The sequence below is a fragment of the Pogona vitticeps genome, chromosome 6 (assembly GCF_051106095.1).
Source record: "Pogona vitticeps strain Pit_001003342236 chromosome 6, PviZW2.1, whole genome shotgun sequence".
NCBI lineage: Eukaryota > Metazoa > Chordata > Lepidosauria > Squamata > Agamidae > Pogona > Pogona vitticeps.
The window spans coordinates 22,724,617-22,751,105 of record NC_135788.1 but is presented as its reverse complement, the minus strand read 5'-3'; the positions used below and the strand labels follow the sequence as shown (position 1 = coordinate 22,751,105).

General features: G+C 42.1%; 1 protein-coding gene across 3 annotated transcripts in view; it reads left to right on the top strand.

The window, feature by feature from the left end:
• Positions 1 to 5,990: 5,990 nt before the first annotated feature.
• Positions 5,991 to 26,489, top strand: part of ABCB1 (ATP binding cassette subfamily B member 1) — a 52,174-nt gene continuing 31,675 nt past the window's right edge. For all 3 annotated transcript variants that reach the window (XR_013537792.1, XM_078378677.1, XM_073003127.2), the window contains exons 1-13: positions 5,991 to 6,529; positions 7,789 to 7,880; positions 10,584 to 10,638; positions 11,886 to 12,030; positions 13,191 to 13,266; positions 17,188 to 17,379; positions 18,128 to 18,299; positions 19,904 to 20,028; positions 21,258 to 21,429; positions 23,274 to 23,387; positions 24,225 to 24,335; positions 24,691 to 24,816; positions 25,926 to 26,129. Coding sequence is in view for 2 of the 3 variants with exons in the window: in XM_078378677.1 (XP_078234803.1) it covers positions 7,819 to 7,880; positions 10,584 to 10,638; positions 11,886 to 12,030; positions 13,191 to 13,266; positions 17,188 to 17,379; positions 18,128 to 18,299; positions 19,904 to 20,028; positions 21,258 to 21,429; positions 23,274 to 23,387; positions 24,225 to 24,335; positions 24,691 to 24,816; positions 25,926 to 26,129 (1,554 nt within the window). In the remaining variant the exon portion in view is untranslated. The remainder of the gene's footprint in view (positions 6,530 to 7,788; positions 7,881 to 10,583; positions 10,639 to 11,885; positions 12,031 to 13,190; positions 13,267 to 17,187; positions 17,380 to 18,127; positions 18,300 to 19,903; positions 20,029 to 21,257; positions 21,430 to 23,273; positions 23,388 to 24,224; positions 24,336 to 24,690; positions 24,817 to 25,925; positions 26,130 to 26,489) is intronic.

Below are 26,489 nucleotides of genomic sequence, written 5' to 3'. Positions count from 1 at the left end.
TACAAAACCATTGGTTTGCCAGGTCTTACTCTTGGCTGTTCTCAATGGCTCCTCTGAAAAAGTCCAGGGGAGACAACGTAGAATAGCCCCACCGGATGCCTCTGGGAACACACAAGACAACTAGATCTCCTGATACTCCTCCCCTGCACCTTGATATTTTGAGGTATCTTCCTCTTAAGCCTGGAGATTACACATCCCCATCATGGCTTGTAACCTGTGGTGGACTTTTCCTCCAGAAATCTGTCCAATCCCCTTTTAAAGGCATCTGGGGCAGATGCCATCATCACATTCTATGGCAAGGAGTTCCACATACTACCAACATGCTGGGTAAAGAAGTATTTTCTTTTGTCTGTTTTCATTCTCCCAACGCTCAATTGGAGTGGATGTCTCTTGGTTCTGGTATTGCTTTTCCTTGTTCACACTCCTTCATCAATTTTTTGTGTTTTGCAAAGGCCTTCAACATGAGCTGCTTCCACTCAATTGGCTGCTTAAAGCAAGAAAGGTAAAATCATTCATTTATTTTACTTTCACAATATAGGACAATAAAGACAAAAATTAAAATGTTGTGCCCCCCCCCCCCCACCAGCAGCGAGCTGGGTACTCATTTTACTGACCTCAGAAGGATGGAAGGCTGAGTCAGCCTTGAGCTGGTTACCTGGGATTGAACCCCAGGTCATGAGCACAGTTTTGGCTGCAGTACAGCAGTTTAAGCACTGCGCCACAAGGCTCCTGGTAAAATGTGCCTGTATTATGTCATGACTGCAGATCACCAAACTGTCATGCTTTGCAGTCATGTGACATATATTCCAAGACCTGCATCATTGTATGTTTTCTGAGTTAGCCAGTTCCCTCCACTGCCGATGGCCAGCCCAGGGGGTGGAGAAGTGGGTGGATGGGCCCGTGCCAGGATGTTTCGCCCATGCCTCCCTCCCCAGTGTCAACGCAGTGCCAACAGTGGAGGGGAACTCCGTCACATTTGGAAGCATGTCATGTCCCCAGGCATGGGCAGTCGGCATTCCCTCCAGCTGCCCATCACCCTCCCATGGGCCGGCTGTAGCTGCTCTCACTGGTGAGGGGGAGAGCCATTTGCCTCCACCATCACCTTCACAACTGCTGGAGAGTGGTGGGCTGGGCGCACGCCAGGCCAGGCACCACAACATCCACCCCCTGCCATCCATGTCCCTCCATCCACAGCACACACGGTTAGTTGGGAAATGCCTAGCTGGTTAGTGGCGCCTGCGGGCAGGGAGCCTTCCCCAGGCATCGGTTCCCTCCGCTCCAGGCATAGAGCAGTTGATCCTTCCGTACTGCCTAGGAAAATATTTTTAAAAGAAAAGAAAAAGAGGGCAATGCAAGTATCCGTCATGGTCTGAAATGGCTGCCATTTTTAGAAAATAAATCCCGGCACAACTGTGCATACCAGACGCCCATGACAGAGCAGTTCCACATTACGTACGGAACAAAAAAAAGTAGAAAGGTGCTGGCAGAAGGGAAATACTACAGGGTTACCACGGGTAGGCAGGACAAATTCCAGTAATGGCGATACATAATATGATCACAAATTTTAATTTCAGTATTAAAGGCGGGAAACGGGACAACATTTTGTAAGTGCGATCACAGCCTGAGGTCCTGCCTGGCTGCAGAGCCATAGGTTGGAAGTTTGATTCTGCCCTGTGCTTCCTGGGAGAACAACCAGCCTGCGTAGCCTTGGGCAAGTGGCACAGTACTAAGCTGCTCCTACAAGAAGGGAAGCATAAACCACTTCTGAATATCATATACTGTACCTAGAAAACCCAAATCAGAAAAAAAAAGTCCTGGATCATTCAATGGAGTTTGCTTGTAATTAAATTTACTCAGGATTGCTGTCCCAAACAGATGCTTATGCTGAAAGCTAATTAAGGACCCCTTCTTGAGCATTCTTCAGAAGCTTGCTGAACTGCATAGCCTTGTCAAAGAAAATGATGATGATTAACAGGGATTGATTTCTTCTGATATCACCTTTGTTAAGTATGAACAAATCTGGTGGGTGGTGGTCCCATAAAAGTGACCTTATGACACCCTTTACCCTTCCTACTTTGCCACCAGAAAGTTCAGTTGTTCATAGAATGTCTCATCGAACAAACATCTGGCAGATTGGTATAATTACACTTTCAATGGTTCAATTGCCAGTATAAATTAAATTGGGTTATAAAAATGCACGTCATGAGAAGCTATGTATTATATATTGTAAATGTTTACTAACCAAGGGGGTGGGGAAACCTGTTCCAAGAAGCTTCTATTTCATAAGAACATAAGAAGAGCCTTGCTTAATTGGGCCAAGGGCCCATCTAGTCCAGCTTTCTGTATCTCACAGTGCCCCCCCCCCCCCGCCCAAATGCCTCTGGGAGCACACGAGACAACTAGATACAGTACCTGTCTCCTGATTCCCCCTCCCCTGCTTCTGGCATTTTGAAGTACCTTCGGTTTAGGACCTCGATACCTGGCGGAACGCCTTCTCCCACCAAGTTCTACCTGTGTCACTCGAGCGAGCCAGGAGGTGAGGCTTAGGAGCCTAACGCCGAGGGAGGCCTGGAAGGAGAAGACAAGAAATCGGGCCTTCTCGGCGGTGGCTCCTCGCCTCTGGAACAACTTACCTCCTGAGATTCGCGTGGCTCCCTCGCTGGGTATTTTCAGGAATCAATTAAAAACATGGATGTTTAGGCAGGTCTTCCCATCAGACAATTCCTGACGCCCTTTTTTCCTCTCCTATAGCTTTCCCATTTTGTTTAGTATTTTTGAAATGTAAAATTGTTTTTATATGTACATTTATTATATTATTTTTATGTTGTTAGCCGCCTAAAGTGGTCCTGACACGACCAGATAGGCGGGATATAAATAAAATAAAATAAAATAAAATAAATAATAAATTTCCAGCTGTGGAATTCATATCTACCCGTCATGAAGATTACCCCACTTAACATAGTTTGAAAAAGGATTAAACAACTCATAGAAGATGAATTTACTGATCACCAAGACAGGTAGATGGGACATTCACTGAGAGGAACATTGTAAATGTTTAGGAACAGATCATATCATCAGGCTGTCACATTCATGAATGCCCAGAGGCATTTTGTTTGCTGGGAGGGACAGAATGGTGGAATGGATTAATTCTGACCTGGTCCTTCAAGATGAACCTTGAAAAATAAGGCATAACACAGAATGCATTGAAATTGCATCCTAAAATGTTTTACTTTTTTGAATAGTTTTTTTCTCTATAATTAATGGTAAATTGTCCCTTCTAAGGCTTTGTTAAGAGTCAGAGAACGGGAGCAAGACCTTTAAGCCAAAATATGCTGTCATTTTAGGCTTAAAGATCTTGTTCCCAATCTCTGACTCTTAACTAAGCCATCTCCACAAACTCTTCTGAAATTGAATTCAGCCTTTGGGATCTGAAAGTGCTTTCCCCACCCGTATACACATCAGGTTGCAGGCCGAGTCGTCTTCGTCCAAATGTCACTGAACTCGAGAGTCGTTAAGAGGACTTTGTTGGTTCCCCATCCTCTTCCCATATACCAAACAGTTCTGTGAGCTCCAGCTCCCTTAGAAACCAGTGTTTGGGGGACCCTGTAAAATCCTGAAAGGCAGTGGTGGTAGTGACTAGTGACTCCAATTTTGTGAGGTGCTATGAATCCCCTCCGGGTTTTAGCCCACACTTTACAAAAGCTAACCAAGGCACTGAACCTATTTTGGAGACACTGTTCAGCACTGTGAATAGCTTTCTACATACAGACTAAAACTCAGAATGAATAGCTGCCCAGAGTGGTAGAATATACTAGATGGGTGGGATATAAATAAATAAATAAATAAATAAATAAATAAATAAATAAATAAATAAATAAATAAATAAATAAATAAATAAATAAATAAAATTCAAAGCATCCCAAAACTAAAGTCCGCAGATACCCTCCACTAACAAAGAATGAGCAGGCCTGAATTTTTTGTGTATGTATGTATGTATGTATGTATGTATGTATGTATGTATGTATGTATGTATGTATGTATGTATGTATGTATGTATGTATGTATGTATGTATGTATGTATGTATGTATGTATGTATGTATTATTAATAATGACCACCTTGGGCAGCGATCATGTCACATGGTCTTTGCCTTCCCTACGACTTGTAGGGTAGTGTCAAGTTTTTTTTTCTAACTCTAGAACTTCCTCCCAACAGGAGGCCAGGTTGGATCCATCTTTGCTGTCCTTCCGCAAGCAGGCAAAGACATTTCTGTTCAAGCAAGCTTTCCCTTAGTGAATAGGGAAACCTGAGTGGGGATTTTGAATGGATTCTTGTGCCTTACTGCTTTGAATATATTTTTGGTGTTGTTTCTGTCTGCTGTTTTTTAGTGTGGTTTTTTGTTCAATCCTTTGTAGTATTTGTATACTTATTATTTTTAGATTTAGATGTTGTCTTTTAATTGTATAAACTGCCTTGTGGTTTTTTTTTAAAGGAGAAAGGCGGGGTGAAAAATATTTTAAATAAATACTACTGTGTGATAACGTATTGCATTTCTGTTTAAATAGTAATAATTTTTATAAAAGATATTTATATATATAAATTTTAGGCAAAACGGTATCCTCTTTGCCCTTTTGGGGGGGGTGATGCAGTTCCTCTTTGGGGAGACTCAATGATCGTAGGATCCCTTCCTGCTCTGCAATTCTAAGATTAAGATAAGATTGTAGATAAATGACCATCATGTTAATAGAGATGATTTTTTCTCCTTACCCTTTAAGCATTCCTCTGCATTTAGCATACTAATACCCCAGTGTGTGGTATGGTGTTTAGAGTCTTGGATTAGAACTTGGTGGACTTCGGTTAAAATTTTCTCACTTTGTGAGGAAATTCATTGGGTGTTGAGGCAGCCACAGTCACTTCACTTGTGAGCCAAAATGGGGGAAAGGAAAGACTTGTGTACAAAATATTTACTCAGGTAAACCCTACTGTGTTTCATAGGCTTTATACTCTGTTCACAGAATTAGTCATAGGCTGCAATGTTAAGGCTAGTTACAATACAAGCCTATATTACTGTACATCTTTTTAGACACAAGTCCCCACTGAAATGATTCGTCTAGTATCCTACTGGCCGATAGTGGGACCGAAGGGATCCAATTATCGAGGTGGGGCTTTGCTAACTTGCCCGGATTGACACGGGCCGTACGTGAGAATGGCCGGGGGGCGTGGGCCATCAGAGGGCATTTAAAGGGGTGCGTCCCTATTGTCTTTCATCAGTCATGCTGAACTGGCAACCCACCTGGCTGCCCTATTTTCTAGTGTGAGATTAGCTGGTCACCTTATAGGGGGCCGGATAGGAATTTTTGACCCATCACCCAATTGGCCACGGGAGGCGGGGATTTTTCGCCTATCCCACACTGGAGTAGGAGTGTTGGCCGGGCAAGGGTGGTAGCAATTTGGTCACATGGGGTGGGTAGTGCGGATTCAAAGGCCTTGGATATTGGTTTCTTGGATAGTGGCACCAAATTTCAGCGCATGTGAACTGGCAGCATGCCCAGGCAGGCAATCACGTTGCTAGGAAGTAAAGATGTGCTGGGGACACTCCCAGACCCCTGGAAGGCACAGAGAGAAGGAAGGAGTCCGGGGAAATTCAGAGGCCATCAGTTATCCCATGGTGATAATGAAGGGAATAACTGAGGCCTGAGCCCAGCCTTGCAGCTGGGCAAGGGCCAACCTAATACCCAACAAGGAAGCTGAATCCGCACGACAGCAGGACCCCCCTTTCCCAAAAGATTGGCATATTCACGGAAACGGAATGGATTTCAATAAAGTGTGGCCCATTTTTAACCCATGTATCTGGTCTCGTGTGGTTATTCCAGAATAAGTGGGCAAAGTCCATTCAATGTAATAACATGGGATCACAGTGCTTGTGAGAACCTTATTTTGCACAAGCCGTGGATACGAGTCCTAAGAGTCCTACATGCGGGAACAATTGTTACATAACATTTTGAATCCTCGCCTTCTGCACACTATGATATTTTCCTTAACGCATTCTTCGTATTTCCTGTTTTGAGATTTCCTGTCTCCTTAGTCTTTACCATTCTTTTCCCAATAATGATTTTTGTAGTTCTCTGTAGTATTCAGTAGTGTTTAAGAATTAGCCTAAAAATAAAGCTAGGGATGTTGATAATTCTAGTTTATCAATAGAGTTGAAAAGCAAAGACGACAAACGCTTTCATAGGGTAGAGTTATTGAATGATTAATTCATAAGGGAAAGTTCATAGGAGTTCGTATGAGTTCATAAGGGAGAGTTGGAAGTTTGTTAAATATTAGTCTTCCAGGAGGTGGAGTTAAATATACCAGAGCGTATCTCTTTAGGGACTAAGCAAGGTGTAAGCGAGTGTAAATCTCTGTCATTAAAGGTTTTATGTAACTGTACAGTAAACAGCCTACAGCTCATCGCCAGCAACAGAACTTCAACTACAGCTGTTGAACACTTCAGAAAGAAAAGACAAGACAGAACAATACCATTCTTGGTAAGTCAATGCTTGGCTCTCTTTCCTGGTTTATATGCACAACATAGGTTGGCTCTTTATGGCTTATGGGATCAACTTCACCCTCCCAGAATCCCCAGATCTACCACATGAAACTATCATCAGGCTACTGTAGTTCTGTCAGAACCTGGTAATACACACTTTGGTCATTTTAAAAATAGAAATCATTTGTCAAAATCTTAGTCAAGAGGCTGAGAAACAATGAACTCTGTGTGTGTTATTGTTATTTTTAAAAAATTTGAAATTAAAAGCCACACTGAAGTATTATGAATCATATTGCAACCTCTACCCATTCCTTCTATGCATGTCATTGTTTAAAATGTGTGTAAGGAGGGAATTGGGAGGGAATCAAGCTAAATAAATTCAGCTCGGAACGACACCACAAATGCTAATGATTAATTCCACAAAAACTGCAGACAAGAAAAAAGAAGAATGAGGAGATGTGGAAGGAGAGTAATGAAGGGATTAGAAAAGATTAACAAATGTAAGGATCTGTCACACTCTTGTATTTCTGATCCGTATGAATGGGTATGAAAGCTGGACAGAAAAGAACACTGGCAGGGGAAAAATTATTTGTTTGAAATGATGCTGGAGAAGAACTTTGCACTTTGTGGATATCCTGTACTGCCAGAAAGATGAACAAGTGGGTCCTACGCCAAATCAAGCCTGGAGTATCTCTGGAAGCAACAACAACAACAAAAAAATCATGAAACTGAGGCTGTCATACCTTTGTCATGCATGAAAAAGCAAGATTCTCTAGAAAATATACTATAATGCCGGAGAAGGTTGAAGGCAGCACAAAAAGAGGGAGAGCAAATACAAGATGGGTTGAATCTCTTAATTTACAGAAGTTGAGTGGGACTGTTGAGGACAAGACATTTTTAAAATCATCCATCCGTAGAGTCATAATAAGTTGGAGTCAACTTGATGACAAATAACACCAACAATAATTCTATGAAACAGTAGCAGACCCACCTATCCTAATAATCTGTATCAAAATCAACATGGTAAACCCAAAGTGAAGATGCAACACAACAGTGCTTCCCCCTTTAATATTCTCTTTCTATTCTAGTCTCCATCTTTCATGAATACATAACAATTGCAGGCTAGTACTATTGACTATTAATGGGACAAATGTTATATCAACTTTTTCTTTTATATCCTCAGTTTAATATTGCATGTTTCTTTAAACCCATACTGTTTATAATCTAATATTCTGGGACACGCTGTTTCTTCCCTAGGCACAGACGGGAAGTGAAACACAGATAGACATGAGTAAAAGGGTTGATGGCTTGGATTCAGCAGACAGTGAATCTGGTACCAAAAACAAAAGGTAGTTATTTTTCTGCATTTTTAGTTAATGAGGACATCCACAATGCTTTCTTTTGTAGGGAAAAAGAATCCTTTAGAAATGTTTGACACTCTAAATCTATCTGATACTGTATATTCTAGCCAATTTACTGGTTGTTTCTTGGATGTTAAGGAAAACAGCAACAATTAATACTGTGTTCTATTATGCTGTTTCTTTTTTCCTTTCTTTTTCCTGTGAGGACTTAATCTCCTTTGTTTTGATGCTGTTATCAATCTTGTTGGTATCCTTGTTGGTATCCTTATCTTTTTTTTTTTTTTACTTTAACATTTATTATGCTTTTTTTACCTAAAGGATTTACAATACTGTGGATTTTTTTTTTAAATGAAACAAAGTAAAAGAGTGCTGGATGCTATTGTTATGTTCTTGACTGCTATTGTTACCTTCTTGACTGCTCAATGATCAAACCTGGTTTCATCACCAGTATATTAAATGTTTTGGATATTCATATTGTTGCCATCTTTGTTATCATGTTTGTTAAAATAGTGTTTTAGCCAAAATTCTGCTGCAGACCAATATATGGATTTTTGCCAGCCATGTATAATTTTGATTGGATTTCTTATTCTCCTTCCCCTTTGTCTGTACGGATATGTATTAAAAAAACAGGCTGTGTTCGTCCCATCCCTGCCTCCCTGTTCTAGGAGGAAACTGTGCCTGTTGAATGTCTACATGACATGTTATTTTTAAAAGCAGAAAACCGACCAGGGGACAGGACAGGGTGCAATTACAACGATGCTCCATTGATATTATAACAGAAATTGAAATAATATGGAAGATATTGTTTGGAAAGTAGCAAATGATTTCATCATCAAACCCTAAAAATAGAGAGTTTGTATTGAATATCTGAGAGCCATGAGAAGCACGATTACCTCAGGTCAATTTTTGTCTCACTGAAGACAAGGGCTGGGATCCTGTTGCTTAGCGTAGTATGACACAAGTAGATCCCCTGAATTAGAGGAGATCTGGGGAGTCATGTTCTCTGTTAAGTCCCATTGATTCGGTGGACCTGCTCTAGTTGTGACTTGCTTAGCTAAGCTACAGGACTTCATCCAAAGTCTTCTGGCAGGTGATTCCAGCAATGTTGTAAGTGGGGGCAAGGGAGAAGAGAAAAGTAGACAGATTTTCACTTGAAATAATTTGCAACCTCATTGATTTTTTACAACTAAAGCAATTGAAACTTCTATATTCTGTGCTTTTGTTATTGTTTATTTTCAAAAGGAAAACCTACCCTTCTGGCAAAGTCCAAGTGAAGAACATTTCCCAAATTTTGGTTACTTATTTAAAAAGTACTTTTTAGCAGAAATTCTGCCTTAATTTTTTCTCTTAGGTTCTCACACCAAGAGCTGTCTCCTCCGATTATTATTCTGTTACACAAGACTGCTGAGATAAATTTAGCAAAGTCCATAATAGCGGGGGGGGGGGGGGGGGAGAGGCAATTTGACACCTATGGAGGAGTGAGTGAGTGAAATGTGCTGGTGGCTCTCAAAACAAATCAATGCTCTCTGTTTGGACCTGTGTCCTTCTCCCAGTTCAAAGAGCTCTCTTTTCCCCAAACCTACCATCTGGGTTGTTGATCATTTTATTTTAGAGAGGATGTGCTTGTAAGAATGATGGTTAAAAGGATGAGAAGGAAAGGCAAGAAAAGAAATATATTGGCCATTTGTAGAAGTCTGATTGAAGTCTACACAAAGAGCAAAATTAACGTTGCCACAGCTCAAAAATGGTGGGGGGGTGAGGATAGAGGGTAACGTTCTAGAGAAGAATAAAAAACAATATGACTGTTGAAATGTGGCAATGAAGAAGGCAGGCTGGTGAGAAATATGGTAGGCCAGAAATGAGAACCGTGACTCTTTCTAGGTATTGTTCAACTTCAAATCCTGTTGTCCCTCACCACAGACTGTGTTGGCTAGGGCTGAGGGAAAATGAAGCCTAAACATGTCTTGTGGACCACATTTCCCTTATTTATTTATTTATTTTATTTTTGGAAGATAGTAAATGTCTGGAGAGAAAGTCTGGTTCAAATGGCCACATTGTATTGCCTATGTGGTTTATTATGGGCCTCACACCTGTTCATTATAAACATGTCACCTGTGTAGCAGGGCCATCTCATTGGAATTATTCCAAAGTGGCATTTCTCAGCATTAATCATGTTCTAGCTGATTATTGTGGCATTTGGGGTGCACCGTGCAGGCTGAATGCCTTGAGGATGGTGTGTGGCTACGTCTTACCTGGTTTCTCTAGGCCGTTCCCTGACACATGTATTAAATACAAGACCCACTGAACGCACAGGCACGAAAATGGTTGTCTGCTCCCATTATAATGACCCCATTTTGCCTGTGGTCCTAGGTGGGACCAAACCTATGAATTAAAACTCTGAGGAGTGGGCATGGCATATACATTTTATCGTACGCATGCCTTTAAAAGAATCTTTTTCAATCTATTAGTAGCCAACAGTAGCTTGGTTGTAGAACTGATTTAGGAGACTTCCCAAATATCCAGGTTGGAGAGACAAGGAGAAATAAAGACAAACAGTTGCCATGTGCAGTCAAAAAGTGATTAGCAGTGTCTGTCCGTGTTATACTTTCATGTAAACTGTGTTTCTTGTTGTTGTTTTCAACTGTTATGTTTCTTTCTTCATTTTTAAAAATCTCGTCATGCGCTCTTCAGCAGTAAAGAAGAGAAAAAGAAAGAGAAACCCCCAATGGTCAGCCCCTTTGCAATAGTAAGTTCTTTTAGTGATGTATGTATTTATTTATTTGGCCCAGCGCAGACTGAATGACGTTGATTTTTGAAAGAACGTTGCAAGGATTCATTGTACATTTTAGTTATTTGGTTACTGCTTTGGGCTAGGGCAGTGGCGGCAAACCTTTTTGGGCCTGGATGCCCAAACTGGGGGGGGGGGAATGTGTGAGTGGTGTGCCGCGGTGGTGGCAGAACCAGAAGGGGGAGGTGCCTCGAGACTCCATTCCAGATACACCACCAGCGCCAGCTGCTGTGGATTCGGGCCTGCCACCTGTCGAAGCACCAGCACCACAGCTGCAGCTGCCTCCTGAGGTTTGGCTGCGGGGACGGAGTAGTGATCCGGCAACTTATGGGTCGCCTGCCAGCAGAAAGGGCTCTGCGTGCCAGGGGTGGCATAGGTTCGCCATTGCTGGGCTAGGGTTTCTTTGCTTCAAACTTCATTCATTTTGGCATTCTCAGATAGCATTGTGAGATTGTGGTGTTGTTTGTCTGATGAGGCCAGTGGAGGCTAGTAGCTGGATGTCAGCGGGGCCGTGAGTCCACCTCAGAGTTGCATCAGAGGGGATTCAGCAACTTGGGCACCCCCTGAGAAGTATGGACTGAAACCCCCACAGCGGCTGCAGCACTCCACTGGTAGGAGAGTGTAATTCACACCACACTCCGGCAGCAGAGGATCTTAGGGGCCTGTGGGAGCTACCGTTTGGTTTTCCATCCCCTTGCAATGAAAAGCAAAAACGGTAGCTGACAGGTCGCCTGCCCTGTGCCCTGAAGCTCGCCTGCTGCCCTCAGGCATGATGGATGCCCTCTCGCAGCTGCTCCCTGTTGACAACACTGAGAGGTGTTCCCTCCACAAATTAAAATGTCAAAGCTTTGAAACCACAGCGGTCAAAGTTCAGTTTCTTGTAAGGTGCTAATTGCAAACCTTGGGTTGCTGCTGTGAGGCGATTTGTACACCTTTGAATTTGAGTAACACTCTCCCACTAATAGGGACGGCTTTCCGTGTCTAGTCGCGCTGGCCACGTGACCACGGAAACTGTCTTCGGACAAATGCTGGCTCTACGGCTTGAAGACGGGGATGAGCACCGCCCCCTAGAGTTGGACACGACTGCACTAAATGTCAAAGGGAGGCTTTACCTTTACCTCCCACGTATATGAATTATTCCGTGTATGTTGATTATAATTAAATGCAGTCAAATTATTTTTCACATAAGGCTTTCTAATTTTCAGTTTCGTTATGCTGACTGGCCAGACACTTTACTAATGGCAGCAGGAACGCTGTTCGCAGCCGTTCATGGAGCTTCCCTTCCTGTCATGATGATTGTTTTTGGAGATATGACAAACTCCTTTGTGCAGTCTGGAATGCCTCCTATAAGTAAGTCTTAATTCTTCCTGTGATTCAATAAATAAATAAATAAATATTATATGAACACAATCTTTTACTAGGGCAGCTTAAAGGTTGCAGGGCAAGCTTTTGAACTTTCAGGGCTAGAGTGGGCATAGTAGGCCACATAAACCCTCTCACACTGCTTTTTGCAACCTTCTGCTCTCCTATAACCCTCCCTTGCTTTTTTACTTGGACAAAAGTGGTGGATTGTTATTCCTGAAAGGTTACAGGACTGGTTATTCACCTTCTAAATACTATAGGTTGCAACGATCCCCTAATTTATTTTTGTTAACTTTGATGCGGGGACTTTGGGGGCTGCATTTGGACTTCTAGAGGGCTACATATTGCCCACCCCTGCTGAAAGTAGACATCTAGCTGCTTCCAGTGTCTTTTCTTTTTTAATTTTGCCTCTCCAATTTTTGGCAATCTGTCCACTCTCCAGGGTCAGAAAATCATCCCCTTATGATTTTCGCTATCACATTCCCTGATAGTTAGCTAGGTGGAGTGCCTATATCTATATCTATATCTGTATCTGTATCTGTCTCTATCTCTGTATCTCTGTATCTCTGTATCTCTCTCTCTCTCTCTCTCTCTCTCTCTCTCTCTCTCTCTCTCTATCTATCTATCTATCTATCTATCTATCTATCTATCTATCTAATATGAAATATGGAAAACATTTGAATCGTAACAACAAACAACTCTTCTTGTGGAGGCCAGAAGCAGATGTTCGAAATTGCCTCATTAATTTCTGCACATCAACATGCTTTCAACTATAATTACAGGCTCCTTCTTTCATCTGTTTCTGCCTAAGACCTGGAAATAAAAGTCATTTGCACAATATGTAATATGAAACTATAATTCCCATTCTGGTCACACTAAAGCGGGTCAGGGAACTAAACATGGTAGTTACTAACCAGAGGCAAGGCTGTAAAATTTCCATAGGCACAGGCAATGTTGAAAAATACAACACTTGCTATAGAAAATTAAACATTTAATGAGCAGCAAAGTTCTTTGTTGTTTTTCCTGTAACATATTTATCCCTGGATGTTTATGGGAAAATGAGACGTCCATAACAGAATTTTGGAATCAGTCTTAGCGATGGCCTTCAATAATTGTTTCACAACTTTTCATTTTTTTCCCCTACATAGATATTTCTCTTGATAATATTGATTTCCTCAATATTTCTCAGTATCGAAATGAGACTCTACAGGAACAAATGACAAGGTACCTTGATATATATCTTCTAGTCTTTATATTTATGGGAGGGGGTACTTTTCATGTTACTCAGTATCTGAGATCTTCTTGCATCTGTTTCATTTTGTTTGTTAAAAAAAGCACTGCATTCTTTAATACAAAATATTCCTTTTTATATTATTCACATGATATGAATCTGAAAATTTATTTATTAACTGAGTAACACAAATTAAATATTGAGATATTTTTAATATCAAGATTAATTACACTGCTGGACTTTCATTGTTATGCAGTACTGGGAACTATTCTTCCATGAGTACTCTTTGGTCAACCACAGTGAAGAAAGTTCTGTTTTCAAAAACCTGCATAGAAAGAATGTTGAAAAAAATATATTGATTACAAACAGCCAGGCTGACTCAAGTTATTTCACCATCCTGGTCAGAAGACAGAATGGCTATCTCCTCCTCATCCGCCACGCAGAAGGTTTTGGTTGATGAGCAGGCATCTTCCACCATACCCAATGCAGCAAGCCATTTTAGGGGAAAATGAAGAAATCGTGTTGCATCCACTGCTCTGCCTTCCAGGGCACTGGGTGGAAAGCAAGATGCCTGAGCAGCTCAAGAGAATCTATCCAGACTCTGCCTCGTAGCATCATCCCCCTCAGACAGTCACCTCCCTCTGCCCAGTGTTAGAGCTGGCCCTGCAACTATGAAAAAATCACCATGATTTAAGGCAATAATGTAGTAATTGTTATTTGCATCTCTTGGCTTAGGCAAAATTGTTGGAGTAACAGGCAAGCCAGGCAAAACTGTGGAAAAATTAAACTCTGGGAAGGGGTTATAATAGTTGTTATTCTCAAAGGAATGTTCTGAAAACCTGGTTTCATGATCCCATTTTTCCTTTATTCTCTTGTTTTTCCTTTACTCTCTTGCTTAGTGTGTCTGCTTCGATCTTTTCTCTCTTTTCCAGAGAGACTTGGTTAAAAATACTGTATATAGCAAGTTAATTTAGCACTTTTTCATATACTGTATATAGTTTAGACTTTGGTCTTCTAAAACCCAACCCACGCTTTAATTAGGAAAGAGAAGTCTGTTTCCTGAAATAGAGCCATGCCTCTATTTGCCCTCCTTTGAAACACAATGAAACCCACCGGAAATAGAGTAGATTTTGAGAGAATCTTGTGGCACCTTAAGATTTCATGGCCCATAGCCCACTACTTCAGATGTGTGCACTGACAGCTGAAGTTTGTTACATTCATATCGGAAAAGAACTGAACTGCTATTCATGAGAGCTTATGCCAACTAAAAGTTAAGGTGCCCCAAGACTCCTTGCTGATTTTGTTACAGTGCTTACATGGCTATTGTCATGGAAACACACACCCCCATCCCCCCCAGTGAAGATGTGCACAAGGTATTATTCTTAGATTCTTTCCACACATGTAGTTATTATTTGGTTCCCTGACATCACTGTTTGGAATGGCGGAAAAGACCTTGTCTGCTTCTTTTTCTACCTAAGATTATTCATCCTTCCCCTTTAAGAGCTGCTCTGCATCTTTATGGAACAAGGCTAGGGCAAACAGTCTACGTATTTGGGACTCCCTTGGAACCTTTGAGGACCTTTTAAACATTGCCTGGATCACAGTGTGGACAAGCCCTTAGCCTAAAGCCGGGTGCAGCGCTCAGGCAGAGCCTTATCTAGAACATTCAAGAACTGAACAAAGTTTTGGCAACATTCCCTTTCTCCAGCCTCTACTGTCCAGGCTGAAATGTCATGGCTCCTGGCTCATCTTTTCAGTTATTGTTTTCTGATGCCGCTTCAACAGCATGAGGAGTGTTGATATAGAAGTCATGCATTTCAGCTGGGCTCCCTTTATTTCCATTGCTTGTTCATTCTCCTTAACTGTCTTCCCATTCTTCATCATTTCTTTCATCTTGCGTATTTGTTTTATGACATTTATAACTTGCCTTTAGACCGCTAAATAGCGTTCAAGGTGACTTACTATCACAAAACAGAATTAAAAAGAAGATTCAGCCATAATTTGTCTGGAAGCCGCCTAGAGTGGTCGCAATGACCAGATAGGCGGGGTACAAATAAAATAAATAAATAGAATAAATAACATCATTGAAAATGAAGGTAAACAACCAAGACTGTAAGAACAGTTACAACTGGTAAATCTACAGTTAAAATCATCACAATGTCAATTACCAATTTAGAAAGACGGGTATTCACACCCTTCCTAAAAGCAAAATGAGTGGAAATGGTTCACAGCTCTACAAGGAGTGCATTCCCATGGTCTCAGGCTGTGAAGGAGAAAATGCTGTCCTTTGTGCCTGTTAAGTAGGTGTCTCAGCTGTAGATATTCTTAAGAGGCTGTTACCCAAAGACCTCAACATCCAGATGGTGCCTTAGCAAGATAGCCAAGCCCCAAGCTGTTTCGGGTTTTAAAGGTCAAAACAAGGACTTTAAATTGGACCTGTTAAGTAGTTGGCAACCAATGAAAGACTTTCAGCTTATAAACTATTATGCCATGCATTATATCAAATTAAGATGTTGGACCCTCTTCAAGGATCGCATTGTAGTAGTCAAGGCATGACGTAGCTAAGGCATAGATGACCGTAGCCAGGTTAGGTCTGCTTTGAAAGTTTGTTACCTAGTGCAGTGGTCCCCAACCTTGGGCCTCCAGATGTTCTTGGACTACAACTTCCAGAAGCTTTCACCACCACCTCTGCTGGCCAGGATTTCTGGGAGTTGAAGTCCAAGAACATCTGGAGGCCCAAGGTTGGGGACCACTGACCTAGTGCACTAAGCAGAGTAATGGAAAGCTACTTCTCATCACCACTGCCCCCTGGGGGTCCCCAAAGAAAACACATAAAATCAAGAAGCGTTCTCAAATAATAAGTGAAGCCAGTCAAGGGGACTACAACCTAATGAATCCCCAGGTCCGATTTTCTACTGATTACTAGCACCTCCGTCTTGTCAGAACATAATTTCAGCTTGCTTAGCCACATTCAGCTTGTTATCAAGATCAGGAAGTGTTCAAAGGTCCTCACTGTTGCCTTGGTATCCGGTGATAAGAGGCAATAGAAGTGGGTGTCGTTTGCACATTGCTGGCTCCTCATCCCAACCTTTTCAAATGGCATCTCCCAGCACCTTCATGTAGATGGTGAATAATGCATGGGATAGGTTAGAGTCCCAAGGGACATCATGCACATAGGCTGCAGCCATAAGTGAATAATGGTGGATGAAACAAACTCCCCTTTCTTCTCTCAACCAGATAGAAGTCAAGTTCATATATTTATCTAGAATCAAATCTTGGAACAATCGGTGTGTCCTCTGAGCAGAAGCTTTCTTAAGAACCCAAAACTCATCACTGGACTGAAGGGGATGAGGGCTGGGCTGAGCTTTAGAGAAACTGTGGCAGTGGAAGCTGCTGTCTGTAGAAGAGACAGCAAATGGGCCCCAAATTCAGAGGAAGGAGGAGCCCACTTTTTGTCTCAGTTTCTTTCCATTTAGGTCTTTCGGTAGCTTCTGCTCTTTGGTTATGAGAGTTTCTGTACTTGTGTACTGGAATCTGGTGCCATAAACTTTGGTGATGGCTACCAAAGCAAGCACGTTTATGGAGTTTAAGGCATGGCGATGGCCATATTCACTGTTAGGTGCCTCCATGATCAAAGGCAGCAAATCTCTGGATGCAAGGAGCTAGAAAACAACAGTGGGAACAGGCTGGTAGTCTGATATCCTGTTTGTGGGCACTGTGTTGGCCAGTGCAGGGAGCAAAGTATTCTACTGAATAGGTCTTAGCTGGCTCCAACAGAGTTCTCCCAGCTTCCTTACTTTCTGTTATTGTCAGATATAAAGCCGTTTCTGTCTCAAGACCAAGTTGTCTCTCTCCTGCAAAGGGCTCACACAACCACTCTTCTTGAATATGACTCTGCCATGTTGTGCTTTCAGATATGCCTACTATTATTCAGGAATAGGAGCTGCTGTTCTTGTTGCCGCCTACATGCACGTTGCATGTTGGACTCTTGCAGCTGGCCGACAGACCAAGCACATCAGGCAGCGTTTCTTCCATGCCATCATGCGGCAAGAAATTGGATGGTTTGATGTTAATGATGTTGGAGAACTAAATACTAGACTTATAGAGTGAGTACTGTATATTAGATGCGAAGGGCTCACAACTGATTTCCCAGTCCCTCGATCTGATTGCAATTTGGGATCATGCAGCTTGCCCAAGGCTGTACTGGTGGCAGGGCTCACAACTCTCAGCCAAAGACCATGAGCGGTTGGCCCCTCTCCTGGAAGGCACTGCAGGCATACCAACCTATTGAACAATACCAGTATTTATTGCTTCAGTAGAGAACCTAATTTTAATTTACTAGCTGGACTGATCTTTTTAAAGAAAGTTGAGATTCCCAATGTCCTGATGTGACTTCATGCATTAGGTTTTTAAAGTACATTTCCAGTATTACTGAACTCATATTTTAAATGAGGAGGTACTGCAGAAACAAAGAGTATAGATAGCCAATATTGTAGATATGAAAGCCATTCAGTGTCGGAGAAAGATGGCTAAGGTAATTTTTCATGTCTGAGAAGTCAGAAGTCAAAGGAATCCTGTGCCTACATTCTGAAGACTAATGATTAACCAGAGTTAATTTGAAACTTTGAGGCACTTCCTGTGACACTTACACACAATCAGCTCTTAAGGAATTTTCTCATCTGCTGATAGATGTCTATGACATCTGTTTTTGTTGTCATATCAGAGTTTCGTAGTATGTATGAAATATGTATTCAAAGTGTGTTGTAAAACTACATTTGAAGTATCTTAGAAAAACACCATAGTAGCATTTCCCCTCAACAGAACTTTAACTGGTTTACCTTAAATTCTTTCTAGTGACGTCTCCAAAATCAATGATGGAATTGGTGATAAAATGGCAATGCTGATTCAGGGAATAGCTACATTTATTGCTGGATTTGTTGTCGGGTTTATTAAAGGATGGAAACTGACTCTTGTCATACTGGCCATCAGTCCTGTTCTGGGGCTCTCAGCTGCCGCCTGGGCAAAGGTATGTATAATTTGGGTGAAATGTGAGGGAATCACAGAATTATTTTGTTATGAAAATGGCATTACCACTGCTCAGAAATGAGTTTTCCATTGCTTCTGGGTTTAATTACATAAAGCAGAGGTCCCCAGCCCCCGGTCTGCAGCCCAGTATCAGTCCGTGGCTTGAGCCGGACCAGAGGGGCGGAGACAGACCTCCCGTCCCACCACCTGCACACAGTCACCCCCGCACAGCTGATTTGCACATGCACGCTCACTCCAGGGCACCCATGTGAGCGCCACACTGCCATTTGTGCATGCATGCGTGGGCATGCAGAAACGGCATGCCACCATTTATGCATGTGCATGGGTGAGCTCCCACACAAGTGCCATGCTGCTGTTTGTGTATGCGCATGTGCATGTGTGCACTCATTCGTGCATGCGCACAAGCGCAGGGGGTGCCCCACCTTCCCCATCCGGTCCGCGGGGTGGAAAAGGTTGGGGACCCCTGACGTAAGGCAAACATAACTAATCAACTGGGTTCAGATTTAGCCAAACATAGAGTACAGAATTAGTGGGTCTTAAGATAGTAATTATTAATTTAAATTGCAGTGATTTAACTTTATATTTAACATTTAACCCATTTTTAAGTCTGGATCCCAAACAATGTGTTGTTTAAGATCCATATTCAGAGAGCAGCAGGTCATTCTCGGGGATGGGGTGGGATTTTTCTGCAGGAAGAGATGGCATCTTTAGTGGGAAATCTGTGGCCCTTGAGTGGCCTTCACCAACCTGGCACTCATGTTTTCTGGTGAGCAAGCTGACTGAAGCCCATGGAGATTGTATTTATTATTTATTTATGTATTTAAAATCATAATATCCTGCCTTTCTCCTGAAGAGCACTCAGGGGGGCTTACAGTTTTAAAAAGGAACAATCTTAAAGTTGGAAGGGGGAAAGGACAACCAAACCAAACCAAACAGCAGCCCCCTCCCCCCCAAAGGAAAACGCCTGCCTGAGGGGAAAGTCTTTGCTTGCCTGCGGAAGGACAGCAAGGAGGGGAATGTAAGAATGGGAAGTTAGGGAAGGCTGTCTCTTTGTTGCTGGACCTCCGCACCCTGAATGTAAGAATTGCACAGTAGTGAGACGGTCGGTCCAAAATGGTTCTGAACTTGTCTCTCTCTTGTCTCCTGAGTATAGCAGGATACTCAGTATTTGACAGGGATTGTATGTCAGCCGTACGTGTGGTGTTTTTTTTTTTAAAAAAATAGAGAAGTACAGCTAAAGGGAATGAAATGGACGCCTGATCTCACAGGGAATTGTTGAAAACCCTAGAACTGATCGGGCTGGTCCTGGCATTCGGCACTGGGAGGCTTCTGCCCCAAGCAGGCAGTGTGGGGTTTCATAAGAAGGCAGGCGATAGTTAGCTATTTCATCTATGATGATTGTCTTATTGCTCCATGCGGTTCAGGGCACCAGACATTTTCTTCCTCAGGCACCAAAATAACTTGTCTGGCCTTGGATATAGGGTGCTTTGCTCTCGGGAAGGAGAGGGCACTATGAGCTGGTTTGTCTCGGACAGCAAAATGTCTTCGCCTGGCCCTGGAACTGCACTCTTTCCTTTCCTGCAGGTCCTAACTGCATACACAAACAAGGAGCTTGCTGCATATGCAAAAGCTGGATCCGTTGCTGAGGAGGTTTTATCAGCCATAAGGACGGTGGTTGCTTTTGGAGGACAGAACAAAGAAATTGAGAGGTCAGGGAACTGCCCTTTTTCGTCCCTTCCCTTTTCTTCTTCTTCTTTTTTAAAAAGCCAGCCACTCTAGAGGTCTCTTGTACATCTGGGTGTATTCAGGACTCTGTGTTTAACTGCTTCCAAACAGAACACTAGATTCTGGAACCTTTTCACCCGAGTAAATTGTACTGAATTTTAGTGAGGCCTACATGGCCAGCAGCATTTTTTAACATTCTGATTGAGCATTGAAACTTTCTCTGTCCAGCTACTTTTGTCTGCAGATAATTGGCATATAATCAGATCCAAGGGTTTCTCTGTACTGCCTTACACTGGTAAGGCTGCACCTGGAGTATTGTGTACACTCAGTTCTGGTTGCCGTACCTCAAAAATGACATTGTGGAACTGGAAAAGGTGCAGAAGATAGCGACTAAAATGATGACTGGGCTGGGGCACCTTCCTGATGAGGAAAGGCTAAAGTGTTTGGGGCTCTTTAGTCTAGAGAAAAGGTGCCTGAGGGGGGACCTGATTGAGACATATAAAATTATAAAGGGGATGGATAAAGTGGATAGAGGGAAGCTCTTTTCCCTCTCACACAATATCAGGGGACATCCACTCCAATTGAGTGTTGGGAGTGAGAACAGACAAAAGACAATACTTCTTTACACAGTGTGTTAGTAGTCTGTGGAACTCCTTGCCACAGAGTGTGGTGATGGCATCTGCCCCAGATGCCTTTAAAAGGGGATCGGACAGATTTCTGGAGGAAAAGTTGATCACAGGTTACAAGTCATGGGGATGTATAATCTCCAGGCGTAAAAGGAAGCTACCTGAAAATACAAGTGAGGGGTACCAGGAGACAGGTATCGAGTTGTCTCGTGTGCTCCTAGAGGCATCTGGTGGGGCCACTGTGAGATACAGGAAGCTGGACTAGATGGACCCTTGGCCTAATCCAGCAGGACTCTTCTTATGTAGACAGCCTAAGCCTGGGTAGTCAAGCAATGGCAGCTAGGCTGACCCACATTTTATTTGAAACTCCTTCCCGCTAATTCTGTGTTTGCATAGAACAGTTTCTGTAGAGCGGTGGGAATGACTTCCTCCTTATGGCCGCAGTTTCATTAGCAAGACATGCACATGTGAGTGGACAGAAAATGTTTTCTACAGGAAAACTGCCTAAATCATCAAAACTGAGAGAAAATGCTTTTGGCTGTCCAGTATAGACTTATTTCAGTTATTGTTTGCTGTTCTTTCTTCAGGTATCATAAAAATCTAGAAAATGCTAAAAACATTGGAATCCGCAAGTCTATTACAGCCAGCGTTTCCTTGGGTCTTGCTTTCTTATTAATATATGCATCCTATGCATTGGCTTTCTGGTATGGAACTACTTTGATCCTAGATGAACATTACAGTATTGGGGGAGTCCTCACAGTAAGTGTTGGTGAACAGTTGTGTTATTTTCTTTTTATGACCACATTCAGCACTGCTCAGAATAAATGAGGATCAGGGAGTCAGTGGGAATCAAAAATAGATTTGCAAATTAATTTTTGTATATGATGTCATGTACAATCTCTGGGAAGGTCTCTTGAACAAGGCTTCATGGCAGATAATTCATTACTAAATTATGCAAATCTTCTGGCATAGATAGCATTAAAATTAGATCAGTTCATGGAGGGTAAGTTTATCTATGGCTGTTAATCAAGAACACTAAGTGGGCCCTCTGCCTTCAAACCAGAGCTTAGGATTCTGTACTTTTGGACTATAATTCTCAGAATCCCCCAGGCAAGTCATGGGGGATTGTGTGATTTGTAGTCCAAAATGAACTCTTCCAACATATATATTTCCAAGCCACCTGCGTTTTCTAATATTGGATTAGATGGACCTTTAATCTTAGCGGGAAAGACTATTGTGCTTTTACAAAATGAATAGGAATTGTGAAAGGTCAACTGTGGTTTGCACGGAAGGGGATTTTCCTGGTGGATTATGCCTGTGCATCAAATCTCTTCTTATTTTGTTCTTGGGAGTTAGGAAAGTTAACCTTTGGACAATAGCTCCCAGAATCCTCTTGCCACCATCACCATATGGGGAGCTGTAGTTCCAAGCTCTACCCACTCTTGCTATCCTTATAGATTTCTAGTGTCTGCAATCCTGAAGAAACTACTCTGATGTGGCTCATAAAAGCCCCCCCCTCCGTGTTTCATCCTAGCCATATATCTTAGTTAGCACCTACTTATTTGTTCATCCCTTTCCTTTCCTTTCTTCTTCCTCCTTCCACATCTACCTGCTTAACCTGGTCTGTTTGTTGGATCCATGCCTAGTTCTCCTCAGATTTCCTGACCTCTCCTTGACTTCTGACTTCAGTTCCCACCAGTTCAGCCGTTCCAAGTATGTTCTGGCTTCTCCCTTGACACAGGCTTGAACTTCCTTTCATTGTGCAGCCCAGCGTTATGTCAATACAGTTCCCCTGCCAATTTCCAAGTGACCAGGAACGTCTGTATATTATGATTTGGGGAGGCTCCACAGATCTTCTGCTGCTCCTATATTGGCCTGGCATTAAAAGGATATAAAACTGAGCTGGGAAGAGACACTCCAAAGCACTTTAAATCTTCCTTCTCTTCCCTCCAATTGTTGGAGAGACACTTAGCAAAAACAGCACAACTGAACACATATGAAGCTACTCAGAGCCTCAAATGTAATATTTTGGGGGAGGTATTGGGATTTTTTCCAGTTATTGTGAGGACGGAACCTAAGCGTTTTTGTTAATTAATTCAGTCATCTGCCTTCAAGACAATTTCAGCTTATGGTGATCCTTCCTAGGGTTTCCCAGCTAGAACGTCCTCAGAAATGGTTTAACATCTTCTGGTGATTCTCTAAGACTGTGCAGGTCATCCAAGGCAACATAGGCTACCTCTCCTCCTGGGAGGCAGAGTAGGGAACTGAGCTTCCAACCTTTGGCAATGGAACCAGGCATTTTAGCACACTGAGCTATCCAACCAGCTATTTCAGCTCAAGACAGTCCAAAAATATAGACCACTATCCTGATAGGACCATAAGTATTACATCTTTAATAGATCCCTTCAGTTTCTGGTTCTATGAATGAGTTTCAGGAAGCGTGTTCCTTCCCTCTCTGTGTTTGTTATTGGCTTTGACCTCTCAACAGTTTTACTTGTTGACCTTCAACCACATCACAGTTATGTGATTTGGAAATTCTTAGGGCAAAATGAATGACTGTTGATAAAGATCTTTATGTTTTGTTTCATAAATATTTCCTTTAGGTCTTCTTTGCTGTACTAATAGGAGCATTTGGCATTGGACAAGTGACTCCAAACCTAGAATCGTTTGCAGTTGCAAGAGGAGCTGCTTATGCAATATTCAACATCATAGACAATGTAAGTATCTCTTTTAGAGCCACAGCTTGACATTATGGAGAGACAGGAAGTCTGAGGTCTGTTATAATTTTATAATCATCAATGGCCAGAATCCAGAAGTGGAACTTGTTTTATGCAAGACACACCCAGGACATCTTGAAACAGCACCTCATTTCAGGGGGCAAAGCACATCGGATAAAAGATATACAGCTGCATCAGGAAATGGGAAAAGAAGCTTCTGATGTGGTGCTGGGTATCAGCTATTGGGCTTGGATAATTAAAAAAATCAAAATGAAAATCAATTAGGGAATTTTAAAGATTATCAGGTTTATTCCAGTGTGGACTTTTGTGAAATACCCTCCCTTTGCACCTGGTGAAGTGGAATATACAGTAATGCACAAAAGCTGACCCCAAATTAAATTGGTTCATCTTTAATGTGCCACAATTCTTATGTTTATGGTTTTTCCAAACAGACTAAAAAAGGACTAGTAGGAGTCACTCTTCAAAAACCCAGCTTCCCAGATGAAGACCTTTTACAACATTGACAGCAAACTTATGTTTGTAATGTTTTTAGTAGTCTAATAAAGGTGTCACCCACCCTCACCTTTAGATTATGTAGGACCACACAGCCTTTAGAAAAATTGTGATAGGTCAAGATATACCTAGCCTGGCATCAGGATTAGCACAGGTGGAAGGATGACTCTTCAGAGTGGAGTAGGCTGATATAAATGACAAAATAGACAATCATTTTTGTTACACATCCCTTGCATGTTATTTTGCTATGTAAGAGTTTAAGTTTGCAAAATAATTAAACCCCAGATTTTATTTCTATGTGATTTTCTTTCTATGTGCATTTAGGAACCTCACATTGACAGTTTTTCAGAAGCTGGTTATAAACCTGACAAAGTGCAAGGAAATCTGGATTTCCAAAATGTATTTTTCCAATACCCATCAAGACCAGATGTACAGGTATTGTAAATTGTCCAGATCATAAACTAAACCAGTATAGATGCACATTTGCCTAAAGTTGTCATGTACAAAGTTGTCAATGTATAAAGCATCATTGTGTCTTCCTTGGTGTGTGTTCAGCAAAAAAAGGAACAGCAGCAGAAGCAGATCAGACCTTTTGCAAGATCTCAGCACGGGCAGATTGCAGATTCCCATTATCCATCTCCAGTGGCTGTACTTGTTACAGTTGCTGAAGTCCAACGAGATGGCCATAAATTGGCTGTTCCTATTCTAAGAGCATTGATAGTGTGTAACTATTGCAGAGCAGTATACAATTTATTGTGTCTAATCCATGTTTTTATTCTTTCTCATATAGGTGTTAAAAGGCTTGAATCTGAAGGTTAACAGTGGCCGGACCGTGGCCCTGGTAGGCAGCAGTGGTTGTGGGAAAAGTACCACAGTCCAGCTGATACAGAGGTTTTATGATCCTGTGGAAGGCATGGTAAGAGACTCCATCCAACCTAGGACAGTGCACCAGATTTGAACAAATCACAAGTTCTAGATGAAACCAGCCTGATTTGGAACAATTAATGTAAGATTCAGGTCAAACTGAGATGGCCAGACTCAGTTGCAGGACGAAGTGAAGCGTAACTTGCAAACTGATTTTGACTTGGGGTGAAAACTGAATCAAGGGAGCACAAATTCCTTCAACAAACTCGTGTTTTTCTTTTCAACCAAGCTTTAAAGCTGCATAAACTGCAAACCCCTGGAATTAGCAGTCTAAAGTTTGGGAGAGTTTGCTTATCATGTCTCCAAACTTGAAATATATCCGGGAAAAACCCCAAAAATGACACAGCCATGTTGTATTTCTAATGCAATGACTTCACAAATTTGCAGACTTTGAAAACTGGTTGGAGTGTAGGGCAGCAATCATTCTGAACTTGATGTGGAATAGATTCACAAGGTCCATATTGGCCACTAAACTAAATATAGGGACTCATGCACTACCCTTCAAACGCCATTTTGCCTTAAACGTTGCCTGTCTTCTGTAGAATACAACACATGCTCTGGGATGGTCAAACTGAGGTGGCTTGGGGGATCAGAGTTATGCCCCTGGGCTCCTCCATGAGCTGCAGGAATCCCCAAATTGATGTTTTCAATCTTTAATTTGAAGAGGTAAACAGGAAGATGCCTCCCTCCTTTGGAAGTAGGGTGGGTGTGGGGTTTAGTGAATTCTCTTGAAGTTCCAGGAAGTGAAACCTGCTGCTTCTGGAGATTTTTAAGAATAGAAAATCTAAATGTTGGTAATTTGTAATACTTTCCCACTTTTAAGGGGGCTTTGGGGTACGGCAAAAATGTCCTTGGGGGGCCACCAGCCTCTCATGGAGCCCAGGCCAGTTTTACTCTCGTGTCTTCTCCCCATATTTTTATCCAAAGAATCCTTTCTCATCCCACCTCTGCCCATCACAACCTTTTACCAGTTGTGTACTGCATCTATGTCAATGTTTTCACTTGACTTTTTTTTGCCCTTCTTTTCTATTCCAGCTGTGCAGCAATATTTATCCTGAATTCCACTTGGAATACCTGTTGCATGATTGTGTTTTATTTTAGGTCACCATCGATGGGCAGGATATAAAGACCCTGAATTTAAGATACCTGAGGGAGATTATAGGTGTGGTAAACCAGGAGCCTGTGCTGTTTGCAACCACAATTGCAGAAAATATTCGATATGGTCGGGAAGATGTCACCATGGAAGAAATGGAAAAAGCTGTCAAGGAAGCCAATGCCTATGACTTCATCATGAAATTGCCCAATGTAAGCAACCCTACTATCATCTGTTTGCATGGTGGGTGGGAAATTTGTGGCCTCAAGATAAGACTAGACTGAAGCTCCCAGGAACCATCCCATTCACAAGATGGTCCAGCAACATCTAAAGGGGTACATGTTGACCACCGCTGTTCTAAGCCTTCAAATTACAGATTAGACTAGAGGTACATCAAGCACAAATAAATAATTGCATGAAAATTGAAAGAAGACTCTACACCTGCCTTCTTCAGGCTATGGCTATGCTGGATGGGGATAATGGGAGTTGAAATCCAACACATCTGGAAGGTGCCAGGCTAAGGAAAGCTGCTCTACAGGTCTTTCTAAAGTTAGGATAAAATTTAACAGAGT